Source organism: Musa acuminata, chromosome BXJ1-2 (genome assembly GCF_036884655.1).
Source record: "Musa acuminata AAA Group cultivar baxijiao chromosome BXJ1-2, Cavendish_Baxijiao_AAA, whole genome shotgun sequence".
Lineage (NCBI taxonomy): Eukaryota > Viridiplantae > Streptophyta > Magnoliopsida > Zingiberales > Musaceae > Musa > Musa acuminata.
Window position 1 is genome coordinate 19,651,417 of NC_088328.1, and position 26,474 is coordinate 19,677,890.

A 26,474-nucleotide genomic window follows, 5' to 3' on the forward strand; every position below is an offset into this window, starting at 1 on the left:
CGTGTCCTTCGAAGATGCCAAATTAGAAGCCGCCAAACTCCGCTTGAGCGTTGCGACTGATGACGCGACAGGCGGCGAGGAAACGCGGTTTCTGGTTGAGCTAATGCCGCGTTGTTTTTATTTATTTGTTTATTTATTTATTTATTCGGCTGTGCCGCGTTGTCGGGCGTTGGAATGGGTGGAGAAGGAGCTGTCCGGTGCGAACACATGGCATCACGACAAGAGTTGGACGGCCAATCATGAGACGAGAGGAGAACGAGTCAACGCATTTGCCCAAAAAGGTCTGCATGCATACATACCTCTTTAAAGATGACACAGGGCAATTAATGCTGACTGGATAAGGATAAGGTGGGTAATTTATTTAAAAGAAAACTGCTAGCAATAAGTTTGTAATCAGATGATGCCAAAAGTATTTTTTTAATTCTAATAATATTCATGAATCGGATTTCTTTACACTTAGGTCACAATCCAATTATATTATTTATTCATGATACCTAATAAAAATATATTAATTTTTATATAAATTTATTTTAAATGCATGTGCATAAAAAGATCTACATACATACATCAGAGAATTAATTGTTGAATAGACCAGAGAAGATAAGGAAGGTGGGTAATTTATTAAATAAATAAAAGACTCCTAGTAATAAGTTTTAATTTTTATTAAAGATATTTAATTATATCTTTGAATCGGACAGTCTCAAGAAGCCCAATCGACCATGAATTGATTCGGTTCATATCTCTTTATTCAAGCTATAGTCATGTTACAATCGAATTACACTCGGCACATAATAAAAACATAATAATTTTTATGTAAATTTATTCTAAATTTATCATAAAATAAAAATTAGTATAATTTTTGTTAGAATCATATTCTAGTAAAATTCTTAAAGTATTGATATTAATTATCCTAAAAATATCTTAAAATAAAAATTATTAATTTTAAAATAGGTTAGGTAATTGATTTTAACTTATTTTAATTTAGAGTGCAACTAAGTCTATATAAGAAATAGGAAATATAAAATAAAAATTATAAATAGTTTTATGATGAATTTAAGATAATTTTATATAAAAAAATTAATATATTTTTTAGGATAACTTGAGTTTTTTAGTTTTATGAAGAATTTAGGATAATTTATATTAAAACTAATATATTTTAATATATTATGTGATTGAGTGTAACTCGAGCATAATAATTTTTTAGGTCATTTAGGATAATTTTATATAAAAATACTATATATTTTTAATATATTCTGTGAATAAATATAATTCATGTGTGCTATTTTTCTAGGTAAATTGTGAATAGAAGAAGGCGGAGGAGGGGAGGGAGAGGGCAGTGGAGGAGAAATCGAAGGGAAAAAAAAAAGGAAGCTAAAAGGGAGGGGTAAAAGGCGATGATGAAAGTGGAGTGGGAGGAGGAGGTGGAGTATGGCGAGAACACAGAAAGGCAGAGGAGGAAGCCAAGGGTGAGGGTGAAGAGAAGGAATTAATCGGGGAGGGAAAGGAGGTAAAAGAGTGGGAGCGAAGTGAAGGCGGAGGTGAGAGATAATTTGAAAAAATGAAGAGGTAATCTAGGGCTTAATTAAATTAAATTAAATAGTTAGGATTTAGTTGAATCAACCTAGTTTGATTTATCTCAAAAAAATCAATTCAATCCTAAAAAATCAAGTCAAACTTAGTTAGAGGATAATCATCATCTTTGTTATTAGTTTATTGAGAGTATTTTGATCAAGGCATAAGAAGAAAATTCCAAATAGGAGCTTACTCTTTTAGAGCCAACTTTTTTATTATTCATAATATTTTAAACACTAATAAAATAGTATTTTACTATTTATAGTCTCTATAATTCTGTTTTTATCTTCTCTTTTTTTTCCTTTCCTACGACCGTTGCTTACGTACCTCGACTATCCTGTCATTGTTACTAATCACTCTTAGCCTACCCCTCTATCACACCACCCAAAATATTACATTCAAGAAGTGTGACCTTGTCTTAAATAAATAATATTAAAATTTCATCAATAATTCAATCCAGGATCCAAACTAATATTTGAAGACACTAAAAAATATTCAAGTATCATTCACAGCCATAAAACCTGTACAATTTATAATCATACACCACATCACTTGATAATTTATATTTATAAAAAACTAAGCCAACTTAACAAAATATTAACAACACTTATAAATCTATAAGCATAAGAATTTATAAAATCAGAATTCTAAACATTTACTATAAGTTCATATCATCATAAACTAAACTTAACAATCTAAACTTTCAAACGTCAAAAGACTTTTAAAACTTTTACATGATATATTAATTTAAATCTATCGATAACATTTCATTACATGTAAAATATGCTTATACAACAATCATAATATATCAATCGATAAGACTTGCCTAAAATCTGAATAGCTTTCCATTACCTCAGCCTAATTCTAACATTTTAATGAGTAACAAGCTAACCTGAAAATTTTATATAACAACGGAGTAAGCTACAAAGCTCAGCAAGTAACAAACATATCAATAGCAAGAGAGAATAGTTTCATATAAACCTGGTATCAAAATGCAAGATAGGAATACAAGAGTTTATAGATATCATCTTATTAGATACAGAATCACAAATGTCATTTCAATTGAAATATATTTGGTTCGTAATGAATAGAGTAAAGAGTAATTAGAGCATATCAATGATATAAGGAGCATTTCAAAGCATATCAATGATATATAGAATATTTCAAAGTGTATTAATAGTGTATAAATATTTTAAAGGCATAAGAAGTATTTTGGAATATATCAATGATATATAAAATATTTCGGAGTATATCAAAAGAACAACTACAAAATAGAAGCTCAAATGTTATATTTGACGTTGCATTCATTTCATTATTATCTAAAACGTATATAGAAACACATAACCAAAGCTCTAGATATCATATTAAATATATAGAATGCGAAGTGGTATCTCAAAAATAATCTCTCACGTTTGGGAGCATCATCCATCCACGTTTGGATGAAGCCAAAGGGGGTTGGCAGAGCATCGTGGGCTCTAAGCATGCATCCTTTACCATTTCTAGCAAAGGTCTAAATAATTTTTTTATCATTTCTAATAAAGGTTTAAATAATTTTATAAACACCAGAGTATAAAAGGATATTGTAAATAATAAAATTAGTATATTTTGGAAGTATATGTGAAACAATAAAACGTACATGTACCTTTATGAGTCAATACGATACAAATATAATCTTTCATAAATATATTCAAATTTGAAAGGAATTAAGAGTAAGAGTATACCAGCATTCTAAGCAATCATATATAACTCAATTAAAGAAAGAATACTAGATGAATTCAATATCCAACGAGATGAAATTAGAATATGTACATTTGACAAAAGTTTTGTTCTGGCATATTATGTGAGGAGCATTATACAAATAATTCGAATCATCAATTATACTCCAATTTACTCAAGAAATATATTATTGGAAATATATTTTAATCTACATTTAGATAAAATATGTTTAATATAAATGAAACTTTTCATCAAAGAGTTACAAATAATTTAGTAACCAAAGGTCATAGAATAAAATATCTAGTTTGTAGGATCCGTATTGTTAATTGAAACAGAAGTCTAAATAGGAATTTAAACTTCAAATCTTTCAATCTAGGTATCAAAAGAAAGATCTATGAGTATAGTTTCTAATAGAGTAATTTTGTATAAATCAAAATTTTCAACAAAGAGTTATAAATAGGTAAATATCAAAAGATCAGAAATTTCACTCCCTTGTTTTGTAGAGTCGATAGGGTGAAGTCTAAGTGAATAATTAAAATCTAAATTTGTTAATCTTAATATCAAAAAGCTATGAGTCTATTTTTGAATGAATTTATTTTTACCCAAATCATTGGTGTAAAAAATTATGGCTAAAACAAAATAAAAAGGTTAAAATCTGAAAAATTTTTCAGATTCAAATCATTACATCTAAACAAGAGATATATCATATGCAAAAACTCTTCAAATTTTTTTATAATCAAGGCAAAAGTAGAGATAGAATTATTGTAGAAAAATATCAGAATACTTATCTTTCAAATATTTTGATCCAAAGAAATTGTAAGCCAAAATCTTTCTTCTACTCATCCTTGTCCTCTTCTCCCTATTTTTTTTTTTTTTCTTCTCCCATCTTTTTGTATAGTTGCAACTCATGCAAAATGTAGAGGGGCATAGTCACCTACTCTGCTCTCTCTCTCTCTCCCCCTCTTATTATGCTCCTTCTCTCTCTCATAGCTGCAGTCGCAGCCCCCTTCCTCTTCTTCCTTCCTTCCTCCCCTTCTCTTCTTTCTTCCTCTTCTTCTTCTCCCAACCACAGCCTCTTCTTCCCCCCCTGCTCTTTTTCCTCTCTTTCTTCTCTCTCAGCCATAGCTTTAGTCGCAGGCCCCTTCCACTTCTTCCTTCCTTTCTCTCCTTCTCCTTTTTTTTTTTCCCAACTGTAGCCACAGCTGCAGCCTCTTTTTCTTTACCTTCTCTTCTTCCTTCCTTTTCTTCTTTCCCAGCCACAGTTGCCACAACCGCAGCCCCTCCTTTCTCTTCTCTTCTTCCTCTCCTTCTCTTCTTTCTTCCTCTTCTTCTTTCCCAACCGCAACTGTCACAGCCACTGCCCCTTCTTTACCTTCTCTTCTTCCTCTCCTTCTCTTCTTCCTTCCTCTTCTTCTTTCCTAGTCGCAGCTAACACAGCTATAGCCCCTTCTTCTTTCCCTTCCCTTCTTCCTCTCCTTCTTCTCTCCTAGCCGCAACCTTCTTTCTCTCTTCTCTTCTTCCCTCTCTTCTCCATCTTCTTCTTCTTCTCTTCCCCGACACACCACACCTCCTTTGTTTCATCATGTGAGAAACAGTGGTGTGTGGGAGGCACCGCAACCTCCTTTGTTTCCTAGTGTGGGAAACAGAAGAAGCGCATGGGAGGCGATGAGATAAAAATCACTAATTTTTATATCGTTGCCCCTACCCACTTTTGCTCGTCGTCCCGAGCCCATGCTCCCTACCATCGATACGCCCCCCTCTATCATCACTAATTCTAATGGCTATGGATATCGTTGTCACTTGCCTCATCCCGACACAAAGGAGAAAAAAAGAAAGAAAAATAGATTGTCGGTAAGGAGTAAATTTTTTTTATTATAATTAAGTTATAAATTGAAGACATATATATTTATTTACAAATGGATAACTTAGGGATATTTAAAGTTTTTTAAAAAATTATTATTTTAAATAATAATCTCCAATTAAATATGAGAGTAACATCTATTAAAAACCTATTATCAAAGGATATTTCAAGTAAATTTCTCAGAAAAGATCTAAATTCATATGATTTTTCAATATTTTCCCAAAGTGCTAAAAAAATATACCAAGTAACGACAGATACATTCACATAAATGACTCCCATGGCATGCCAATCGTCTTCTCGAAATAGGAACTCAGTGTGAGAGCATCTTCATCGCTTCTTTTCAGGCCAATTATTATTCCAACATCGACTCCAGTTTTAATCAATCAACAACTATCAACGAAGTTTAGCAGTATATTAGAAGAAACAAGTCAAAGAGTGGGAGAATGTTAGTGACTAAACTTATCTCCTTTACCGAATATTATGCGAAAAATATACCTAAGAAATGAGAAATCAAATTTAAGTTTGGATCTCAAGAGAAGAAAAATTAACGAGTAAGAAAATAACTCAAATTAATTTAATATACTAGGTGGTGTCCAACATATTTCTAGGACATAAATGTATGTTACGTATATATGTTATGTGTTGCATACAGGAATAGGTAGGCAGACTGATCTGATCTGAGGCTTAACATGTCAGATGAAGATGACACTGATGACACTCAACATGGCGCCCACCAGCAGCGCGCCAACGAGACCAAAGATGATCTTTATGTTCAATCTTCCCCTGCCCACAGGCCTCAGCACCGCCATTAGCATCTGGCTCTGAATGCATAGGAAAGCCGAAACACATAGAAACATGAAGCTTTTAATGGCGAATGCTTCGCTGCCCAGATGCAGTAGGCGGACCACCATCAACAGCAAAAAGGCAAAGGTCCCTATGTTCTTCCATATATCCTCCAGCTGAACCTCCTCATCTTCTTGCGTGCCTGTTTCTCGCCTCCGTAGATGGTTGTACAGAACTCCACCGACGGCAAAGAGCATAGTGGACAAGACGTGGGGGAGAGCAAGCGACTCGGACGCGACCATCAGCGTCAACAGCGTTGACAGGACAAATGAAGCGTAGGTGGAGAAGCTTGCAATTGTGATCAGGCCTTCACGGCGGTCGGCGGAGTAACTAAGCATCAAAGTGAATAGCAAAAGCAGCATGGCGAAGAAGCCTATTATGTTGTTGATGAAGAGCAAAACCACGGATGATTCGAGGCGGAAGTGATAAGCTGACGAGGTGAAGTTCTTCATGTAAGCGATGACCGTGCTTATGATGCCCCCAGAAGTGATGGCGGTGACATAAGATGACAAGTTCAGTAGCTTCGATTCCTGTGCTTGGGAAAGTGCGTGGTCGTCGCCATGGACTTCATGTCGTAGAGTTCCTCCGCGAAGGAGCACGACGAGGGTGATCCCCAGAAGAAGGAGAAGAGGAACCATGGCCAGCATGTAGGGCTTTTTGAGGATGAGCATGAACAGGTAGTTTGTCAGCACCAGCAGGCCGACGGAGGAGATGAATATACTTGTGCCAACACGAAGCTGGAAGCGTGTGATCATGCGGCGTTGAGTGTAGCTGATGATGAAAGAGAAGAACATCAAGATGATGGAGGAAATTATGGTGAACATGTTGAAGAGGATACAGATCTTGAGGATGGCTGTATTTGCATGTGCTGCCAAATCCTTATCCCCGGGTAAGATCTGTAGCAATGATCCCGAAGAAACGGCGAAGGTGCAAAAGGAGAACCAGAGGGTACGTTTGAAGTAGGCAACAAAGCCGGATTCCGCATCTTCTCCTCGTCCACCTTCTGGCACCTGCTCACGAGTACATGTGTCGAGATATCATCATCCCAAGGTTGCAGACAGATGCAGAATTAAAAGCAAGCAAATCAAGGCACAGAGTTCAGATCAGCGAAATCCATAAGCTGCCCTCTTTTCCTAAGCTTCGATGCTCAGAGAACAGAAGCGATCGGAGTCTTTTGTTCTCATCTCTCAAAGCAGAACTGAGTACAAGCTCATAAGGGCCAACTGAATAGATAAGGCCTCAAGATAATTAGAACATCAAAATCGATGGAGAGAGAGAGAGATCTTGGGAATTATGAGCTGTGTCTGAGTTCTCTTTTTTTTCGTGAATTTTCTCCGGAATTAAATTCATAGAGATCGATCATCCATGCATGTGACAAAGATAACATGAAATAAAAAGGCCTAAGATGAGTTTAGCTTGTACCATGATGATCGTCGACGAGCTGAGACGCCGTATTAGATGAACGACCTCCTCCGGTGGGTGTGATCTCCCACAAGGAACGGTGAGCAACGCAGCAGTTGATCATAGCCTAATGTTCTTCGCATGGAAGACGTTGACTTTTCCAAGTAAACGGGGCGGTCATTGGAACAACCGTCGGCAGTTTTTGGCTTTGTTTCTGTTTTGGAGTGCGGATTAGTGTTCGGAGGAGAATAGCTGAGGATGGATTTCATTTATACGTACGTATAGCAATTGGATGAGTGAAGATTAAAACAAAACGTATCACTTAGTCACTACAAATATAAGTGATGAAGACGAAATATTTGGTTTTATTTTATAGGTTCGTTGGTAAGAGAAATTCCAATTATAAGTCTTCCAACCGTGTGTGTCGATGTATTAATGGATGTAGTAGATATGTTTGTCGTGGCCAACTCGAGCAAAATAATTGAGATGGTACTTTTCTTTTTTTGTTTTAATTATTTGGGGTAGGCGAGACTTGACTAATTCTGTCACCTTCTTATATTATAATCTACGAAGACTTGACTCTGTGTGCAATTGGGCGCCTAAATCTACAGCAGCCGAGGAAGATTCCTGGTTGCTTTCTAGTCTGCTACTTGATCTTTATCTTTAAGGCATCGCTATCAACTTGGATTTCTGGAATTAAAAAGAAGTTTTTTTTTTTTTTGGAGATTTAAAGAGGGAAAAGAAGGAAGAAAGGGAGGAGATGGCCATCCCAAGTGTAAAATATCATTCTCTAGATTTTATATAACGAGACTCGGAAGGCTCAATATAAAGTTTCAATTTTCTTTACCTTATATTGTCGGGTTATCAAGGGTTTAAATCCAATCCACATCCAGCATCATAGCCTATCGTAAATCTGAATTTGATCGATGAACTTTGAAGACCTTATCAAGGATGTACCTAATGAAAAGCTCTCCGATAGTTAAATTAGTGATGTGAGAGGATTCGAGATATGGGCATGTAGACTAGTCTTCTTATGACGTACCTAATTATTATTTTTTTATGATTAACCACCAAGATAATGTGAAATATTAATTTATGTATAAAATAATTGATCATTATTTAATGTTACGGTGCTCATAAAATAGATTAATGAGTTAGCATTCATGTTGGGGTCGAGTCCACATCGTTAAATAATTTATCATTATTTAACGCAACTTGACGTGTCATCAGCTTCTCGGCTTATCAATCTCCTTTCCCATTTATTCTCATGCATAAACAATACATTCTTTATAGTCTATCATTATTGTTGGGTCCAGCTTTCGACTAGATGATTTAAACAGTAAGCCCAGATCTACGTGAAACCAACAAAGAGTGAAAAGGAGAAAAGATTAAGGTTTTTGAGATTTTTACTAGATTATCGAGTAGCTAAATTTTATTAGTTTTGACTTATGTGAAGAATCCTTATAATATACTCTATAATCTTAACTGTAATTTATCCTCCTAAGATGCTTTCCTATGATACTCAATTTGTGAAAGTTAAAATTTTCTTTTCATGAAATTCATCCGATTGATATATTAATGTTGAGCCAAGATATCGTTGTTGATGTTATTGTGATCCTTTGATCAGAAAAGACTTATTGTAAATTTGTTATCAGTGATAGTAGAAGTTTAAAGTGGACTATGATCCCATAGTTTTTTTCACATTGAATTTTTCACGTAAAAATTCGATGTTTCACTGAATAATTTATTGTTCTGTTGTTTATACTGCTCTTTTGATAAGGAATTCATTTTGATATATATATATAAAAAATTATTTCGTTATAACAATTTTTTCCAACAATTATCAATCTCCTTTGCCATTTATTCTCATGCATAAGCAATACATTCTTTATGGTCTGTCTATCATTCACGTACCCAACCACAGATTTAGAATGAAGAGGCTTTCTATCTAACAGGTCACCTGTTTGTCCAATTCGGTACATTATTCTGCATGATAAGGTAAGGTGCCTAAACTTTGACTACGTTAATCTCACGACTCTATCGCACTGCGCTCCACATTAGGCCGACTGTTCTCTGTAAATACTTGAGTTAGTGTGTGGTGATGCAATCTGAAATCCGTTGTTCGATTAATTAATTATCTGAGACAAGTTTTTTTTTTTTTTTATCGAGGAGAAAGTTAATCGAGTCAACCTTTGGATTCGATCCAAAGAATGGCATCCGAAAAGACCAAACGGTTTTAGGTTGATGGCTTTGGAAGTTCGGTTCCGTAGATGTTTGAATTCTTCTACTGGCGATGCATAAATCTCTCCCACAGCTGCACCTCAAATACAACACGATTCATCTCGGTGGTTTCTCTTCTCTATGTACGTCGATTATGGAACAGAGATCCTCTGTTGAGAACAAGCCATCTTTATGCGATTGATCTCCTGGTGATAGTAACTCTAATTTTCTGGATGATTTCATTCTGCAATTTTTAGAATTTGGTTCTCTTTCAGTCTCTTCTCTTCTTTCGATTAAGCACTTCGCTTCCATCAGAAAAATAATCGTTTTGTTGGCGTACTCTACGAATCATTCGTGTTAGATTTATAGTCTTCTCCATCTCCACAGAGCACAGAGATATAACGCTCGAGGATGGAGACGATGTTCCTCAGCGATATCAAGAAGAAAGCCTCCTCTTATATTCAAGAGAAGTACAAAACAGCTCTTCTGGCTCTCACTGATATAACGGCAGCAGAACTGTAAGTGTTGCGCTGAAATATATGGCATTGCAGGTCACTTACTCATGTCTACGGTGTATCACTGTTTTAGATTGGCCGAAGAGGCTACGAACAATGACTCGACGGGTCCTGACGCCAAGACGATGACTCGGTTGTCGGAGGCAGCCCACGACGTGGATGACTACCGCAGAATAGTTGATGTCCTGCACAAGAGGTACGAGATCAAATGGTACTCTGCCATGGACGGCCCTGCTTCATCTGCAAGTTTCTTGTAGGTTCTGCACGATCGATTTCAAGGAATGGAGGCCATCGTACAAGGCATTAGCGCTCCTGGAATTCCTGTTAACGCATGGCCCCGAAGGCATGTCGGAAGAGTTCCACTGCGACGTCAACGTCATTCATCAGTTGGGCGACTTCCGCTACACCGACGACAAAGGGTAATCACGTCGACCGACCGACCGATCGATCGGAGCGGCTAAACGTGTAGAGTTCTTGATCCGTTACGTCTCCTTGATTTCTGGCAGCTTCGACTGGGGCGCATGCATGCGGAGCAAATCCAAGAGGATACTGCGGCTGCTAGGGGACGAAGAGCAACTCAAAGACGCGCGCGCGGAAGCCCTCCGGATATCGAGAGAGATCCAAGGCTTCGGGAACCTGGTCATGTCTCCCTCCGCCTCTTCCTCGCCGTCGTCGTCGTCCTCGTCGAGGGCATCGAGAACTTGGTCCTTCGGCTCTTCCTACTCCTGGGATTGTCCGAGCTGGAACGGACCGGATGAGCCAAACAAGCGAGACGAGGCTCATCATGTATCAGGTGATTCAGTCGATCTCAAGGAGGCGGAGATGCATCTCTTGGACGCGCCTGTGCAGGAGAGCAGCTGCCTGCTGATATCGAAGAAGGAAGGCCGAGAAGGAAGCCCGGATGGTTGGTCCTCTAGATTACGTCTGCGGCTTTTTGGGAAAGATGACAAGCGACTAGCATTTCGAAGCCTCTCCGACGTGGAGAAGGAGCCGAAGAAGAAGTTCGAGCGGCAGTCTTCGCTAGGGTTTTGATCGGCCACCACCGATCCATACTCACGATATGTTTCTGTAACAAAGAACATATTGTGGCGCCGTCATGCCTTTCCACATTCAATTTTTATTATCGACTCCAACACTTGCTTTCTTTAACGTTCATTATCAAATTTTGTTGCGACATGAGGATTCTGTGCTGCTTGTAATTTTTCTTGCATTCGTTTTGATCTCATTTGCCATCTTGCTTTGTCATTGTTCCTCGATGATGAAAGAAATATACGGAGAAGAAGTATTTTTTACTAAATTATTAAATGAATATTTATTTGCTCTCAAACTCTGCAAGATTTGGAGATCTAATTGATGTTTTAATGCAGTTCCAAGCAACACTACTTTGTTCCTTAATTAGGTTTATTTTGCAGCCACTTTTATGTCGGATAAAAGTAAACAGAGAAATCAACAAGCAGCTGTTGGTCAGTGATGAAGAACTACTCGAGAACTATGTTCTTCTTAGAATCGTTCATGGTGTTACATGTTCCTACATTTGACAGATACTGGAAAGCATATGGACACAAGAAATTATATGTAAGACATCTTCTATCTTTATCAGGACAACATCAAAATATCGCAACTGATAGCATCTCAATTTCAAAACTTATTAAAGTATATGAAGCTGGAGAGTGTATGTGTATGCGTCTACAAACATATATGCTTTATTCTGCTACTGCTGCTGCTGCAACTACTGCTGAAAGGAAGTAATAGAACAAGCGGAGTCATCTGCAGGGAGCTTTTGCTAATTTGTGACACCAACCCTCATGAGGCCCAGATAAGCAGCAAGCCTGTACAAGACGAGCATCAGCAGCAAGGCAAACACGGCCAAAGCTTTGTGGTCGAAACCCACTAGCTTGATGGAGGGGAAATCTGCAATCTGGCATCTCATACTGGGAGTGCACTGGTACGTGTCATTGGGAGAGTACTGTGAAGCTATCTGGAGCTTGAAGGTGTAGTAGCTGAGGGAGATGTACTTGATCCACTCAATAAAAGGTGGGATGTTCTGGACGTAGAATCCGCCGGCGAGCATGAAGGATAACATGAGAATGGAGCCGAGCGTGGTGGCAGTCTTGAGGTCCATGACGAGCGCCCCCAGTGCAAGTCCCATGCCCTGCGCCACCAGCACGCACAGGAGCAAGACGGCAAGGTTCATGAAGAAGTTTACAGCAACAGGTTTTAGGCCACCCATCCAGTACGTGATGGTGATGAAGATGATAGGAAGGATGAGTTCCATGGGCAGGTCGCCCACCAATCTAGCGGCGAAGTACGATGACAGCCTATACATTCCAGAGGATCTCTCCTTTGTCAGCATCGTGCGCTCTTGCGGGAAGGTAAATATGGCTTCGAACACTGGGTAGAATGACCAGAATGAAGCGACGAAGAAAAGAAGGCCGACCTGCATGAATTAAAGATCATGGAAACTACTAAATGGAGATTGGAGACGTATCGAGAGAGAGAGAGAGAGAGAGAGAGAACCTGATCCTGGACGTAGCCGCCTGAGTGAAGCCACAGGAACCCTGCAAGAAGAGCTACTACGAGCACTTGCGAGATCTTTAGCCCAGAGAAGGACTCATGCTTTCTTTCCTTGAGATCCCTCTGCAGCAGCACAGTGAACTGTTCCCACCAACTGGTGCACCACTGAGTTTCAATATTGTCGGGCTCACACTCCTTGAATTGTTTGCTCAAAGCTAAAACCTCCTCTGACACCTTATCATGTAAATGTAATCTATAAGCAGACACTAGAGCTTCTTTGGTGGATGCTCTATCTTCTGATGTTTCATCCGAAGATACACCTGCACTTTCACAACCAGCCCACCCTCAACTAGTGTCAAACAGAGATCTATCAGATATAAACACCTCATCATGCTTTTAAGCTTTTCCAAGAATGAGAATTATAGTCCATTGTTAGAAATATTCTTTGCACTGTAAAAGAAAGATTTGCAACCATTACACCACATCTTATATTGCGTTGGCATCTAAGATAGATAGATGTCTTGCGAGCCATTAATCTAAAGCTAAAACATGAGATGCTCTATTGTCCTTCAGGAGAAAATCTTCGGTGCCAGAATCAAGGATAGGAATAAAGAACAATTTATGTACAGGAAAGCAAAACAGAGAGCACAGAAGCATAAGATGTAAAATCTCTCTGAGGTCATTTGAGCTTGGAAATGATAGATACAGTTGCTATCAGAAATCTAGCATATAGAATTAGCTTCCTGTTCTTCATGTGGTGGGCTTGAATATTCTCAAGCATCAGATCCAAATCTCAAGTAGTTGGCCATGTCGCATTCTCAACCATCGCAGTGTAATCCGGACACCATGTTTAGGAATCAAGTAGAGAGAATACCAAGCGTAAAGGGCGCGTACCGTTGGCGAGGTCGAGCAGGAAGTCAGCAGGATTCATGGGCACAGTCGGAGCGTAGCCGACGCTGGCGAAGTAGTCCATGGCATCGGAGCCTTTGCCGAAGTAAATTGAGTTACCATCCGATAGGAGCAGGACCTTGTGGAACATATAGAAAAGACGACTCGAGGGCTGGTGGATGGTCATGATCACCGTCTTGCCTCCCTTGGTGAGATCCCACAGGGTGGACACAATTCGTCCGGCGATGGTGGAGTCGAGTCCGGAGGTTGGTTCGTCGAGGAACAGCAGGCTCGGGTCGATGAGCATCTCCTGGCCGATGCTGACTCGCTTGCGCTCCCCGCCGGACACCCCGCGCACGAGAGGGCCGCCAATGATGCTGCTGCGGCACGCGGTGAGGCCGAGCTGCGCCATGACGGCTTCCGCCTGCGCGACCTTCTCCTGCCGAGAGAGGGTGCTGGGAAGGCGGAGGAGCGCGGTGTAGACGAGGGTCTCCGTGACGGTGAGGTGCGGGTAGAGGACGTCGTCCTGCGTGACGAAGCCCGTTCTGCGCTTGAGCGAGTTGGTGAAGGGCTTTCCGTTGTAGGTGATGCTACCTGTGAGGAGGCGGGTGCGGCCAATGCGGCCGCCGAGCACGGTCAGCAAGGTCGTCTTCCCACTTCCCGAGGGGCCGAGCATGGCCAGCATCTCCCCCGGCGACACTGCACCCGAGACTCCCTTCAGGATCACCCTCTCGCCCTCCTTTGCTTTCCCCTTCCCCTTGGTCTTGATCTTGTACACCACATCTTCGAACTGCGTCCGACGCGACAAAGATTGGTTCGACATATCAAAGGGATGAAAGATCGCGGCAAAGATGTTGTGTACCTTGAGAGTAACAGGACGTCGGACTCTGCCAAGGGTTGAACCACGGCCATCGCCGGTTCCATGGTTTGGTTGCGCTTCTATCTCCGTCTCCATCCTCCTACCTTAAAGATCTTCACGCATGCGCGAGTATGGACTTAAAATCCTTCCCCTGATCCAATCTACACCAGAGACATCCTTTCCTCAATGGAGAAGGAATCGATGAAGCAGGAAGGAATTACAGGAGACGAGGGGACGGACGCCACCACACGCCTCCACAATAAAAGAGCGGTACATTCCACCCTTCCTCAACAGCGAAGGAGCCAATAAAGGCTAGGTTGTGATCGCGTCTGTCACCCTTTTTGCCTCCACATTTAATGCTGATCTGGTGCTGGAATGATATGTGGCAGTGGCTCAAACCATCCCTCTCTGCCGGTGGAGGAATCAATCGAAGATTGAATCGGCTCTTCCTACGCCCCTTTTGAATCGGAGTTCGATACGTTCTTGCTACCTGATCCCGACTCGGAACGGACTCGGAGTCGCCCCTGCGAACAACTCGGATTCCAAATATAGGGTTCGTTTGCAGGATTCGGAAGAAACTCTTGTCGTCATTCAATGCGTCAAACATACACTATGTGATTGATCCTCGAGATTGCATTATCTCAACAACAAAAATGAAGTATTCTTCTGATAAGAAACCAAAGAATAGTGTTAAATGCTTATGTGATTAATGATAAGACCATTTAGTTTTATATTGGTCGAGGGGTATTGGAACCAAGGGTTCATAAATCCGTCAGATCTCTCTTACTCTCGGAGGCGTCTTTTGGAACTCACATGCTCCGAAAGAATAAAATCGTACAGGTATACCTAGAAGAAGGGTTCGATGCCTACATCTCGATCGAGCAAACTAGTCGTGCACCTCAGCTATGAGCCTTTGATTCTCACACTCCCTCTTTCTTATCCTTCGAGACTTTTTAGAACTCACATGCTCTGAAAGAATCGACTAAATGATCCCTTATCAAATGATACAATATGAGACAAGATTTAAACCATAAGTTACGGTCTGAAATTGAAGTATAAAGTGATGCAATCTCGATTACTTACTTAGGTCAAGTATAGTAAACGCTCTAAAATACATTTGGTTGTGTGCCACCAATTAGGAGCAATAATCTTTTAAATTGGGTAATTAATCATGTTTATTTGACACAATAATATAGACCCTTTTGTGTTCTTCATTTGAACTTGCATCATACATTTAGGTCTATTTCATATCTCAAGACTTCGTGAGAGGGGATTTTGAATCTAATATTCATTGCATCATTTCCTAACGAGTTAAGGATTATTAGAAATTAAACCCAAAATCGTGATGACGAGCAAATCATGAATCCGAATAAAATATTTATGCAATACCCTTCTTTATTTGAGTTTGTATCTCGTTCATACGGTAAAATTATTCTAAACCAACTTACACATGAGAGCATGTTAAAATTTATAAATATATTAGGACATTTCATGACAACTTAAGTTTTTATGATTTGTATTAACAAAATCAAATTATTTATCAAATGAACGAATATTTAGATAGAATTTTTAAAGATTATGTAATTCATATTACAATCCCTAATTTTTTTTTTTTGCTTTTCATAGACTTGCGATAAAAATGTCACATTAGGTTTACTCAACTGTATAAATCATTATCAAACCATCCATTTCAACTAAAATTTGGTGTGAATTCTACTCATGTAATTAAATCTCCCAATTTAAGGATAATTTTTTTTCTTGCTAATAAAATTTAGGAAATAAATATTCAACATTACAAATTAAGTAATATTAATTTTATCAATAAATTAAATGAATATATAAATATAAAAAATTACCTTAGGTGTAGGACTCATAAGGGATTCCTCTCCTTTGTTCTTCACAAGCTCAAGTGGGAGGAACGAGGAGTTATGATGAGAGATTTTATTTTTCCTTTCTTAAAAAATAAATATTTTCTTCTATTCTTTCAAGTGTCTATAATTTTATTTTTAGATTGAAACATGTTATAATTATTCATGAGTTTTTAAGATTTTTTTCTATTCTTTCAAGTATTTAAAATTTTAATTTTGTTTTAATATATATTGTAATTATTCTTGTTATATGTAGTTTCTAAAATTTTTATCCTACATGTATAATTCTAGTTATAATACTTGATTTCTATTAAACTTATATAATAGTTTATTAAAAAATTATTTGTTCTCTTATGTAATTTTTTCTTTTAATCTATTTATTATGTTTTAATGACTCTCTATTAATGATTAGATATTTTGATTATAATTCTATGCTATAATTCAAAATTGAGGAAATTGAATAGGATTTCAATTGAAATTAATTAATAGGTCAGGCCAGACTCGTTGGCTAGGCCACAGCTCGTAAATTAGGCCTAGCAAGTATGTTAAGCTCTAACCTGTAGGTTAACTTGACTCAAGCAGTCATGTGTAGTGCATATAATAAGTCTATGAGCTATAGGTTGTCCCGACCTAATATGGTGCATGCATATGCAGTGCACATCACTAGTATATGAATTGTCCAACTTAGCTCGATGCTATATAGTCTAGATTATTGCCCTTATTTTATTTGATTAGTTCTAGAATGATTAAATAAGGACTAGAGATCGATTCAAAAAAGTTTTAATTAAATCGAGTTCAATTGAACTGAATGAGCTCAGGTTAAGTCAATTTAGTACTAATTGATATTATTTAATATTGATGACATGTGAAAGATGAATTGAGATATTTTAATATATTATTTCATTCTAATTTGAACATAATCAGTATGAAATGATTTTGTTTTGTTACTGACGAATGGTATGATAGTTTTCTTTAGAGATTAATGGGCCATTAGACATGTTGGTTGGACGATTCCTTCGTCTGCTATTAGGAGGAATATATTTTCGGTTTAGTGGATGAGGGACACTACTCTAAATACTATTGGGAGTGCAATATGGTTTTGTTTTCATCCACTGTTAGGAAAACATAAACTCATCCCATAGAAAAAAGTCTCTCCATCCGCTATTGAGATGTGCTCCTTTATGCATTTGATATATGTTAGTGGGATGATTAGCTTTTGAATATATATTTATTTTTAAAATAACTTATAAGGGTTCCTACTCAATGTTGTTGAATTTTTTTTATTTTATTTTTTGATTTGTAAAGTAGCTTTCAAACAACACCGATTGGATTTCAATCGAGAGCATATCTTTATATATCGTTACATAGAGCCAATTGAATTTTATTTTTTACTTGGCATTACTATATTTTTTTACTTCTTTTGACTTATATTTTGATGAATAAATAAATTATAATAAATATTTTTAATATTATTAATAAAGTGATGTTTATTTATTTTGCTCTTGATGTACCTATGAAAAGATATTATAATCCTATGAAAAAAATCTAGGATGTAACCTCTTTGTATAGTTTTAGAGCATGATTCAAGGCATGTATGTCGTATAATTAATTTTGATCGATAGTTGTCTTTTGACCTGTTATAGAAGTAATAAAGCCAATTCAAGAGCAGTAATTCTACCACTCGAGGTGCTCATGATCGTAATGTTACTAGTCTACCCACATGTTCGAGCAAATCCTAGTTTGGAAGTTTCATGCATTATAGAGCAAATATAGTCCTCACATCTATAGAATACACCTCATACCCCAACACATGTCAACACTCTATATGATATATATGGAATCCTTAATAATATTAGAGGCTTCTTTGAGCTTCAGGAGGAGCGACATAGAGCTCAGTAGAGTAAAAACAACACTTTGGATCATTTTAAGAAATTAACGAAGAAAACGTTTGAAACTATTAAATATAGAGAAAATTAAAAAATGTCATTTCTCTTCTTTTATTTTGAAATGAAAGATAAATACTTGGTGGACCTAAAAAAGAAGGATATTAGAGGTAGAAGATTATATGGTAACTTGGGATCAATTTAAAAATATATTATATGAGTAATTTTTTCTTGATTTAATTCATTTTGAGAAGTAATAAGAGTTCCTTTCCATTGGAGTAATTATTATTTCACTGAGCTAGTTTTAGTTCTCTCCACATTTTACCTTCAATAAATATCAAAAAGCTTATCACTATATATTCTGATAAATAAATAAATTATAATAAATATTTATAATTTATACATTAATAAAATAATATTTATTTATTTAACCATTAATGTACTTGTGAAAAAAATGTTATGATCATGTGAGAAATAATTCAATATATGATAACCCAAATCTTATCTAGTATCATAGACAAATTATCTTGAATTCCAAGATGTTACCTAATGATGTCGAGAAAGCATTGTATAAAAGGTAAAAATGTTGAAGTCTATTAAAGCCTAAGTGTATGCTTGGAACAAAAGTCTTTATGCTACAACTATGAAAGGAGATGAGGTGATGCTTATGCTACAACTATGAGGAGAATATACCATATCTTTATTTCTCATTTTTATTTAAATTATTTAAGTCATTTTGGTACTTATAAATGTGAATGGATATGAAATAGATATTTAAACTATATTTTGCATGAATCCCAAGATTTAGGTAGCTAATTGGATTTAGATTTACTATAGAATGATGCTAGATAAGTAAATTATTATATCAAAATTAGTTATTCAAAATGGATGCTTACATGGAGTCAACTCAACTGAAGCCTTATTTCGTGCAAGTCTGTTATCAATATTAAGAACAATTGAAGCCATAATTAGGGTATGACTGACAATGTTCCTTTGATACCTAAATTAATTTAAGAGTTGAGGTGTCCGTAATATATCAAGTGTGGCAAGACTGAAAGTACTATTTGACTAAAAAAAGATTATATAAGAATACACATGAGTAGAGTTTTTATAGTATAGCTTTAGAACCGTAACACTCATAATTATATGCATTGAAATTAGAATGATTTCATATATCTTTAGACTTTGATGAAGTGCAACAAATCTGTCGTACATACAATAGGCATAACATGATGATAACGTTGAGGTATTGATCATATAGGATCACATGAGATCGGGTTGCTGATCACATAACATTAATGTATTGATCATATAGGATCATAGCGTCAATCATATCATTATTCTTTTATTAAAAATAAAAATATAAAAAAATAATCCTTACACTATAACTTTGAAAAAAAAAAAGTTCATAATTTAAAAAGAAACGAGAAGAGAAAAATTGATGTGTAAGCTGAAATTATAAAAGGATCACACCACATGAAAATGGGAGAAGGGGGTAGTGCTCAAGCTATGCATGTAAAGTGAACCGACCATCTTGATTTAGTCCTACGTGCTAAGTGGGTTGAGGAGTCGATTAAGTTATAAGGATACGATGAATACAATAAATATTTTGAATAAGTAATTTTAATTTAATAAATTAATGGATGAATTATATCCAACATTATAATATCAATTAATGTTGTCGTCTTCCACCAGCCCACCCAGGCCCAAGTTTTTCCTCTAGTCGCAGGCCTACGTCCCTTGTGATCCGCCACACCGTATACTGTGACATCATTGTCCAACTCTTTCGTTTCCTTCCCGTCTTCAACCGCCCTCGCTTTCCTCTTCCTCAATCTCCAGATCTGAAAAATGGCGTCACACGAATCCACCAACGACGTCGACAGGAGAGAGGAGAAACGCGACTCCGACGGTGGATCCGTGGCGACCAACGTGGTGCCGTGGCCGATTCCGGGGGAGCGGCGCAAGGTGGCCCTGATCACCGGCATCACGGGGCAGGACGGATCGTACCTGACGGAGTTCCTGTTGGGGAACGGATACGAGGTGCACGGCCTCATCCGGCGCTCCTCCAATTTCAACACCGCCCGCCTCGACCACCTCTACGTCGACCCCCATAACGCTGCCAAGGCCCGCATGAAGCTCCACTACGCTGACCTCTCCGACGCCTCTTCCCTTCGCCGCTGGGTCGACGCCCTCCTTCCCGACGAGGTCTACAACCTCGCCGCCCAATCCCACGTCGCCGTCTCCTTCGAGATCCCGGACTACACCGCCGACGTCGTCGCCACCGGCGCTCTCCGCCTCCTCGAGGCCGTCCGCTGCGCCACCAAACCCGCCCGCTACTACCAGGCCGGCTCCTCCGAGATGTTCGGCTCCACGCCGCCGCCCCAGTCGGAGGCGTCCCCGTTCCATCCCCGCTCTCCATACGCTGCCGCCAAGGTCGCCGCGCACTGGTACACCGTCAACTACCGTGAGGCCTACGGCCTGTTCGCCTGCAACGGCATCCTGTTCAACCACGAGAGCCCCCGCCGTGGCGAGAACTTCGTCACCCGCAAGATCACCCGCGCCGTCGGCCGCATCCGCCTCGGCCTTCAAACCAAGGTCTTCCTGGGCAACCTGTCCGCCGCCCGCGACTGGGGCTTCGCCGGGGACTACGTCGAGGCCATGTGGATGATGCTGCACCAGGAGGAGCCCGGAGACTACGTGGTCGCCACCGAGGAGTCCCACACGGTGGAGGAGTTCCTCCAGGCCGCATTCAGCTATGTCGGACTAAACTGGAAGGACCATGTGGTCATCGACCCACGGTACTTCCGCCCCGCCGAGGTGGACAGCCTCAAGGGCGACTCCACCAAGGCGAGAAAGGCGCTTGGATGGAAGCCTAAGGTGGGATTCCAGGATCTGGTGAAGATGATGGTAGATCATGACATCGAGATCGCCAAGAGGGAGAAGGTGCTCGTGGATGCCGGATACATCGACGCCCAGCAGCAGCCGTAGAATAGAATTCTTCTTCTTCTCTTCTTCTATCTTCACACGCTATTCATATACCCAAAATTTTCCCACTACATGTCATCTTCTTCTACTTTTCCTCCTCTGTTGGTAATATATTACTGATTAAGTAATGTGCTACACTTTATTCTGCAACTTCATTTGTGTGCTACTGACTATGTGATTGTAGTATAATGTTATTATTAGTTTGCTTCATCTTATGTGTTATCACTCAGCCTGCTCAATCATTCTGGCTCTTATACAAACAAGAACCCAACTTTGTTGTTCTTCTTAACACATATAAGAAGTTGATGTACTGTGATGTTATTGAAAGGTTTCATATTGGATACAGTTTAATATAATACATATAAAACAAATTAAATTTGATGATTTCTTTGTTAGGTGTGACATTATAAAAATTGTAATTTTAGGATTATAAGTGTGTGCACTAATGCATCAGTTTGGAGGCATTAGTGGTACCCAAATAATAGAAGGTTAATAGCTTACCATTTAATATATCAAATTATATCATTCCATTGATAGATATAACAACTTAGTAACAGAATAGGAGTTTTGAAAAATTACATTGGACCCAAGTCCGAACAAGACACGACCTAACCTAAACGTGAAGGCCTCATGTCACCGGGTTCGCATGCATCACACCCCTTCCCGACCAGATGCAACCCCATCACCGCCTCAAATTCTTCCTCCTCCTCCTCCTCCAGGGGAGAACTTCCTAATCTTCGGGGCCGCCGCCGCCTCCTCGGATACCGCGCTACGGCTGTGGCCCGACGATTTGCCTCTCTACTGGTAAAAGTGGCCTTAAGCGTACCACCGTTTACCGCGCTTCTCCTGCTCGCTTCGCTTCGTTCGATATCTTCCTTACCTCTCCTGTTCAGCAGGAACAGGATGCTGAAGTTTCTGTCGAAGGTGCGGGTGGAGTACAACGCTCTGGACCCGCGGAAGGCGGCGTGCGTCGAGATCTTGGCGCAGTGCAATGCCCGTAAGGCTAAGGAATCCAACCCCTCCTGCCAGGTTGAGCTGCAGCGCCGCACCGACGACAGCCCCCCGCGGATCGCTGTGACCTACGTCAATGGCGTCGAGGAGATCATAGATGCCGCCGGTGTCCCCGCACAGGCCATCCGCCAGCGCATCTTCGACCGCGGTCAGCTCCTCGAGACCGAACAGATGTTCCGCGAAGCTGGCGAGCCGTGGCCCGTACTCATCCCCGAGGAGGAGATCCACCAATCCTTCCCCGGTACTAAGGTGCGTGTTTGCTTCGTTCTTTCTCTACTTTCTCGGCGAGGCATTTCTTCATGCAGATCCCGTGCGACTTATTGATGTTTCTGTTGTTTGTGCTGGTATGTTTCCCTTCTTGGATGCCGATCTCAGTATTAGTTTCCTTTTCTTTCAACTGATCAGGCGTCGGTATTATACATTTAGTACTGATAATTCCATGAGTAACAAAAGCTGGAGAATCCTTTCAGATTTGAAGTCCAGTATACAGACAATGTTCCCTTTATTAGAGGACTTCTTTCTAGAGAGTTTGACTTCTAACGGAGCCAAGTAATTTACATATCCAACTTTATTTGAGTTATTCATACCAGCATGCTCTGTCTAGTTAGCTGAAATAGCTTTAGTTATATTTAGATTCTTACAATTAAATTGCAGATCGTAGGTCCTGATCTATATGGAGATGTAGAATAATTCTATGACGATGGCCATTCACATCCTGTAAGTCCTTGTAGAATTGATAATTGCTTGTCAAAATCCCATGGTCTATCATTCTGAATGAATTATCAACCCCTTTATCAAGGAATTGGAAGACAAACAGATTTTTGGGTGCCTCCCTTATCTCTAACCATTTAAAAGGTTGTCAATCCTTCTCATGTTGTTTATTGTTGTTGTCATGTTGTACCTTCATCTTCAACATACCAATCAAATAAAGTACAATCTTATTTTTCAAGAACTCCTCATCTTCACCTGAGAGATTTACCACTTTGATTACTTCAGATGCTGGAAATCACCAAGTTTCATCATCTGTTGAGGGTGGAAAAGAACCCGTTGCCTATCATGATTTTTGTGTGGGTAGAGAATGATATAATATTTTTTTAAACATCATCTAGAATTGGGATAGGGACAGGGGTGAGTTGTATCGATCCCACCTCGCCTGACCTCGATGCCATTGTTAGTCAGGATTCTATGTTCTCAAATATTAAAAAAAGCGTTATAAAAATAGATTCTTGTAGTAACTCTAAAAGATTAACAAATTGCAATTAATTGACTCCCGGTTAGGCACATATTGTCCCTAGAAGACCCAAGTTATGTAAGAATTCTTTGCTCAATTGCATCCACTCAGACACAGTGTAGCCCGTTCTATTTGTCAGTTGAATCAAACTAAAGATGTAAACTTCAAATCAGTCTAAGTCATGGCTCAATGGACACTGTAACTCAAACAGACTTAAACGTCAGATTAATTTATTTCATTGGCTGAATCGAGCTGTATGAACTTGCTTCCTATCTGGTAAACTATGACTTGGTGATGATTAGTCGTCTTGTACTTAATCCCTTTATCTTATTCATGAGGATCTATAATTACAGGCATTTGAATAGTTAGGATGCTTGTAATGACTTTTACTAATGTAACTCGTTATGTATACATAATATATAGGGCACTTATTCCACTTATGCACTTCTGCTAAACATATTGAATATTGTGCAATATGTATATTGAATCATGTGAAATATGTCTGTATTTTTGTACTTCTCACTTACTGTGATATGAATAATCTCTTTAATGTTTTGCATGTGTTTGAAGTATATTTGTGAATGCTATTTAAAGTGAGATATCAATGATCATAGGTTATGTAAATCTTAGATGTCTTTAAGAGACAAAGTTTTATCAATATATAGGACATGTATACTTACTGATTTCAGTGTTCTCGCCATGTTGTCCTACTTCACAAAGATTTACTGTGTCACTATGTTGTTGTAGTTTGTGTCAATCCAAAGATTGCAATTTTGATTCTAGCTTATGTGAATGTATTGCAAATAGTAGATCAGTAATCCATTTTTGTTAGTGATGGTACATGGATAGAGGATTATGTGATACAAAGTAAAGGCAGACGAAATAGAAAGAGCTTAATGCAAACTAAAGATGAACACGATAGAAAGGGATCTTGGACCCATATGAGGTCTGGTTTGAGCATTTAATTGCTTTACCAAAAGGCCTCAGAGTTGGGATTGATTGATTTCTAAATATTGTAAATTAGGTTCATTGCTTTGAGTTAATTTCTATGAGTTATATAGATCCAGCTTGGATCAGTTTGCGAGTCATTTTTAGGTGATTTGAGTTCAGATTTAATCCAGTTTTGGAAGTCATCATACATTAATAGTCTAGATTAGCATGGCAACTTCCAGCCAATTAGTAGCTGATGTATGGTGAGAAAACACTTTACTGCATGCTTAAGAAGGCATTCTATAGATGTTTTTCCAATGTTCCAGGTCCCGTATCTGTTAGTTTAAGAAAGCATGGAAAGGTATGTTGCTCTGGATTTGAAAGGGGGCCCTACATGGCCTAAGATACCAGCCAAGAACATAATTAAATGGACTAAAGGCTGGTAGGTGGATTTCATAGAATGAAAATTATGATATTCTTCCAAAAAGCATTATTAACAGGACTTTTGTAATAAATAAAAGCAGTCCTTGAGAAGGAAACATAGTGCTTTTAATCAATTATGTTTATGAAGCGTAATCAGGTTTCAGTCTTACATTAGTGATAATGATGAGAAATCAGGTTTCTTCTCGCTAGTAGGTCCTACCAAGGTAGCAGTTCATCATCTCCATTCGTCTTGCATCAGATGTTATATGGTGTAACTGTGGTTTTGTTTCTGGCATTCGCTTACTTAGTAGGCCTAATTGTTACATACACTAGTCTTGTGAAGCTTTTTAATATTTTCTCTATTTAATGCTTTTATGCATTAATTTATAATGATACGGTACCTCAACACGTGCTGCAAACTTCTTTAAGATTGGACAACACATGGTGTTAGGAGGCATGTAACATAGAACCATTTGTATACATATAAACTATCGATTAAATTGGATACATGTTTATCTAATGAGTTATGTTATGAATTTATTTATTCAAATATTTCGAGTGAAGATTCGTTTTTGTTGCCCCAATTGCGGAGGAGTCATGTAAAAGATGGTTGCCTCGCACTTGGATGGTTGGTAGCATTCCTTTTGTCCTTCTTCAACTTTCAGTTATCTAATTCTTTGCAAAAGTTTAGATCGTGTACTCAAGATTCAGTCGAATATGATGTTTCTCTTGAGATTCAAAATTGTTTGTGTTATTCCATTAATATAACTGTGCTTGATTGGATGTTATCTGATACTGGAATTTAATTGAAGTTTTTATTCGTATGTTCTCTGATTATCCTGAGAATCAGTGTAAGATGTGCATTTACTTTTACAGCCAAAGAAAGCTGAAGAACAGAAGCAGTGACAAGGACACTGGATCCAGCTTTTTCTAGAGATCTTCATTTTCTTTAGATCTTTCATGTCAGACTAGACGTTTTATGTCTGTTTGAGTTTCTGACTTGATAGCATTTGTACGTGTGTGTGGTCCTAACTGGTGATTTCGACATTTGGGCTCAGTTTTTATGTGGTGTCCTTTATGTATGGTAAGACAGATGACTGGTCTGTGAATCTACTAAATAATCCACATAGGTGATAATTTCTTGGGCCAATTTTTTGGCTAATTATCAATAAACATGTCCATGGTTGTGAGTTTATAGTATTATGCTATATCATCTTCGTCCATATCATCTTTAATTCTAAGCTTCATTCATGTGATTCATTGGTCTAGTATAAGGATTTTGTTTACTCCATCTTATTTGATGTCAAATCATGTTTAAATTTAAGGTAGAAATCAATAGAAAGGGTATTCTATTCTAGCGAATACTCTTAGCCATCTGTGTACTAAAGTGAATTAGAATTTTTATTGTCGTTTTGTGAAAGCGTGGCTATCATCTGTAACATATATATATATATATATATATATATATATATATATATATATATATATATATATATATATATATATATATATATATATATATATATATATATATATATATATATATATATATATATATATATATAGTGTTCTTGGGAATGAAAGCAAAATGGTGTGACACCCTCGCCGTTGCTTGAAACTAATAGCTTAACCTGATCTTATAATTTGTTTCTTCTCCATTGTATATGTTCATCATTTCTGTTGTTGTGCATTTTAAAATGGTTATAATAGCTGCTATAGTGGGAATAGTATATATATGTGGAGCTATCAGTCGA

The 26,474-nt window shown here is 38.2% G+C and overlaps 5 protein-coding genes across 7 annotated transcripts; 3 read left to right on the forward strand and 2 right to left on the reverse strand.

Annotated features, from left to right (window-relative positions):
• Positions 1–5,693: 5,693 nt before the first annotated feature.
• LOC135585343 (uncharacterized) lies at positions 5,694–7,654 on the reverse strand. Of its 2 annotated transcripts, XM_065089779.1 has the most exons (3): positions 7,415–7,654; positions 6,831–7,002; positions 5,694–6,763 (listed from the first exon to the last, which is right to left on the reverse strand). In XM_065089779.1, the coding sequence occupies exon 3, from the start codon at positions 6,745–6,747 to the stop codon at positions 5,842–5,844; it is 906 nt and encodes a 301-aa protein (XP_064945851.1). In that variant the 5' UTR covers positions 6,748–6,763; positions 6,831–7,002; positions 7,415–7,654; the 3' UTR covers positions 5,694–5,841. The 2 variants fall into 2 exon arrangements, with proteins under 2 accessions (XP_064945851.1, XP_064945843.1); XM_065089771.1 differs by having other exon boundaries at positions 5,694–7,002; positions 7,415–7,652.
• Positions 7,655–9,508: 1,854 nt separating this feature from the next.
• On the forward strand, positions 9,509–11,420 carry LOC135612385 (uncharacterized). Its single transcript, XM_065108645.1, has 5 exons — positions 9,509–9,822; positions 10,001–10,131; positions 10,202–10,324; positions 10,386–10,547; positions 10,635–11,420. Exons 2-5 carry the CDS (start codon positions 10,025–10,027, stop codon positions 11,158–11,160), a joined length of 918 nt encoding a protein of 305 aa, XP_064964717.1. The 5' UTR covers positions 9,509–9,822; positions 10,001–10,024; the 3' UTR covers positions 11,161–11,420.
• Positions 11,421–11,607: 187 nt separating this feature from the next.
• On the reverse strand, positions 11,608–14,851 carry LOC135612390 (ABC transporter G family member 9-like). The gene is made up of 4 exons (XM_065108656.1): positions 14,393–14,851; positions 13,537–14,320; positions 12,646–12,962; positions 11,608–12,565 (listed from the first exon to the last, which is right to left on the reverse strand). Exons 1-4 carry the CDS (start codon positions 14,483–14,485, stop codon positions 11,912–11,914), a joined length of 1,848 nt encoding a protein of 615 aa, XP_064964728.1. The 5' UTR covers positions 14,486–14,851; the 3' UTR covers positions 11,608–11,911.
• A 5,058-nt stretch (positions 14,852–19,909) lies between these two features.
• On the forward strand, positions 19,910–21,335 carry LOC135597182 (GDP-mannose 4,6 dehydratase 1-like). The gene has a single exon (XM_065089785.1). It carries the CDS (start codon positions 19,989–19,991, stop codon positions 21,126–21,128), a length of 1,140 nt encoding a protein of 379 aa, XP_064945857.1. The 5' UTR covers positions 19,910–19,988; the 3' UTR covers positions 21,129–21,335.
• Positions 21,336–21,756: 421 nt separating this feature from the next.
• Positions 21,757–25,915, forward strand: LOC135597184 (uncharacterized). Of its 2 annotated transcripts, none has more exons than XM_065089790.1 (3): positions 21,757–21,929; positions 22,019–22,385; positions 25,597–25,915. In XM_065089790.1, exons 1-3 carry the CDS (start codon positions 21,772–21,774, stop codon positions 25,624–25,626), a joined length of 555 nt encoding a protein of 184 aa, XP_064945862.1. In that variant the 5' UTR covers positions 21,757–21,771; the 3' UTR covers positions 25,627–25,915. The 2 variants fall into 2 exon arrangements, with proteins under 2 accessions (XP_064945862.1, XP_064945872.1); XM_065089800.1 differs by having other exon boundaries at positions 22,022–22,385.
• Positions 25,916–26,474: the final 559 nt, after the last annotated feature.

Coding starts and splice junctions, on each gene's coding strand:
- LOC135597184 (XM_065089790.1), top strand. CDS start 21,772: ATGCATCACACCCCTTCCCGACCAGATGCAACCCCATCACCGCCTCAA. Junction 21,930..22,018: donor GACGATTTGCCTCTCTACTG/GTAAAAGTGGCC, acceptor TCTCCTGTTCAG/CAGGAACAGGATGCTGAAGT. Junction 22,386..25,596: donor AATCCTTCCCCGGTACTAAG/GTGCGTGTTTGC, acceptor TTACTTTTACAG/CCAAAGAAAGCTGAAGAACA.
- LOC135612385 (XM_065108645.1), top strand. CDS start 10,025: ATGGAGACGATGTTCCTCAGCGATATCAAGAAGAAAGCCTCCTCTTAT. Junction 10,132..10,201: donor GATATAACGGCAGCAGAACT/GTAAGTGTTGCG, acceptor TCACTGTTTTAG/ATTGGCCGAAGAGGCTACGA. Junction 10,325..10,385: donor GTTGATGTCCTGCACAAGAG/GTACGAGATCAA, acceptor AGTTTCTTGTAG/GTTCTGCACGATCGATTTCA.
- LOC135597182 (XM_065089785.1), top strand. CDS start 19,989: ATGGCGTCACACGAATCCACCAACGACGTCGACAGGAGAGAGGAGAAA.
- LOC135612390 (XM_065108656.1), bottom strand. CDS start 14,485: ATGGAGACGGAGATAGAAGCGCAACCAAACCATGGAACCGGCGATGGC. Junction 14,321..14,392: donor GACGTCCTGTTACTCTCAAG/GTACACAACATC, acceptor CGTCGGACGCAG/TTCGAAGATGTGGTGTACAA. Junction 12,566..12,645: donor GCGGCTACGTCCAGGATCAG/GTTCTCTCTCTC, acceptor TAATTCATGCAG/GTCGGCCTTCTTTTCTTCGT.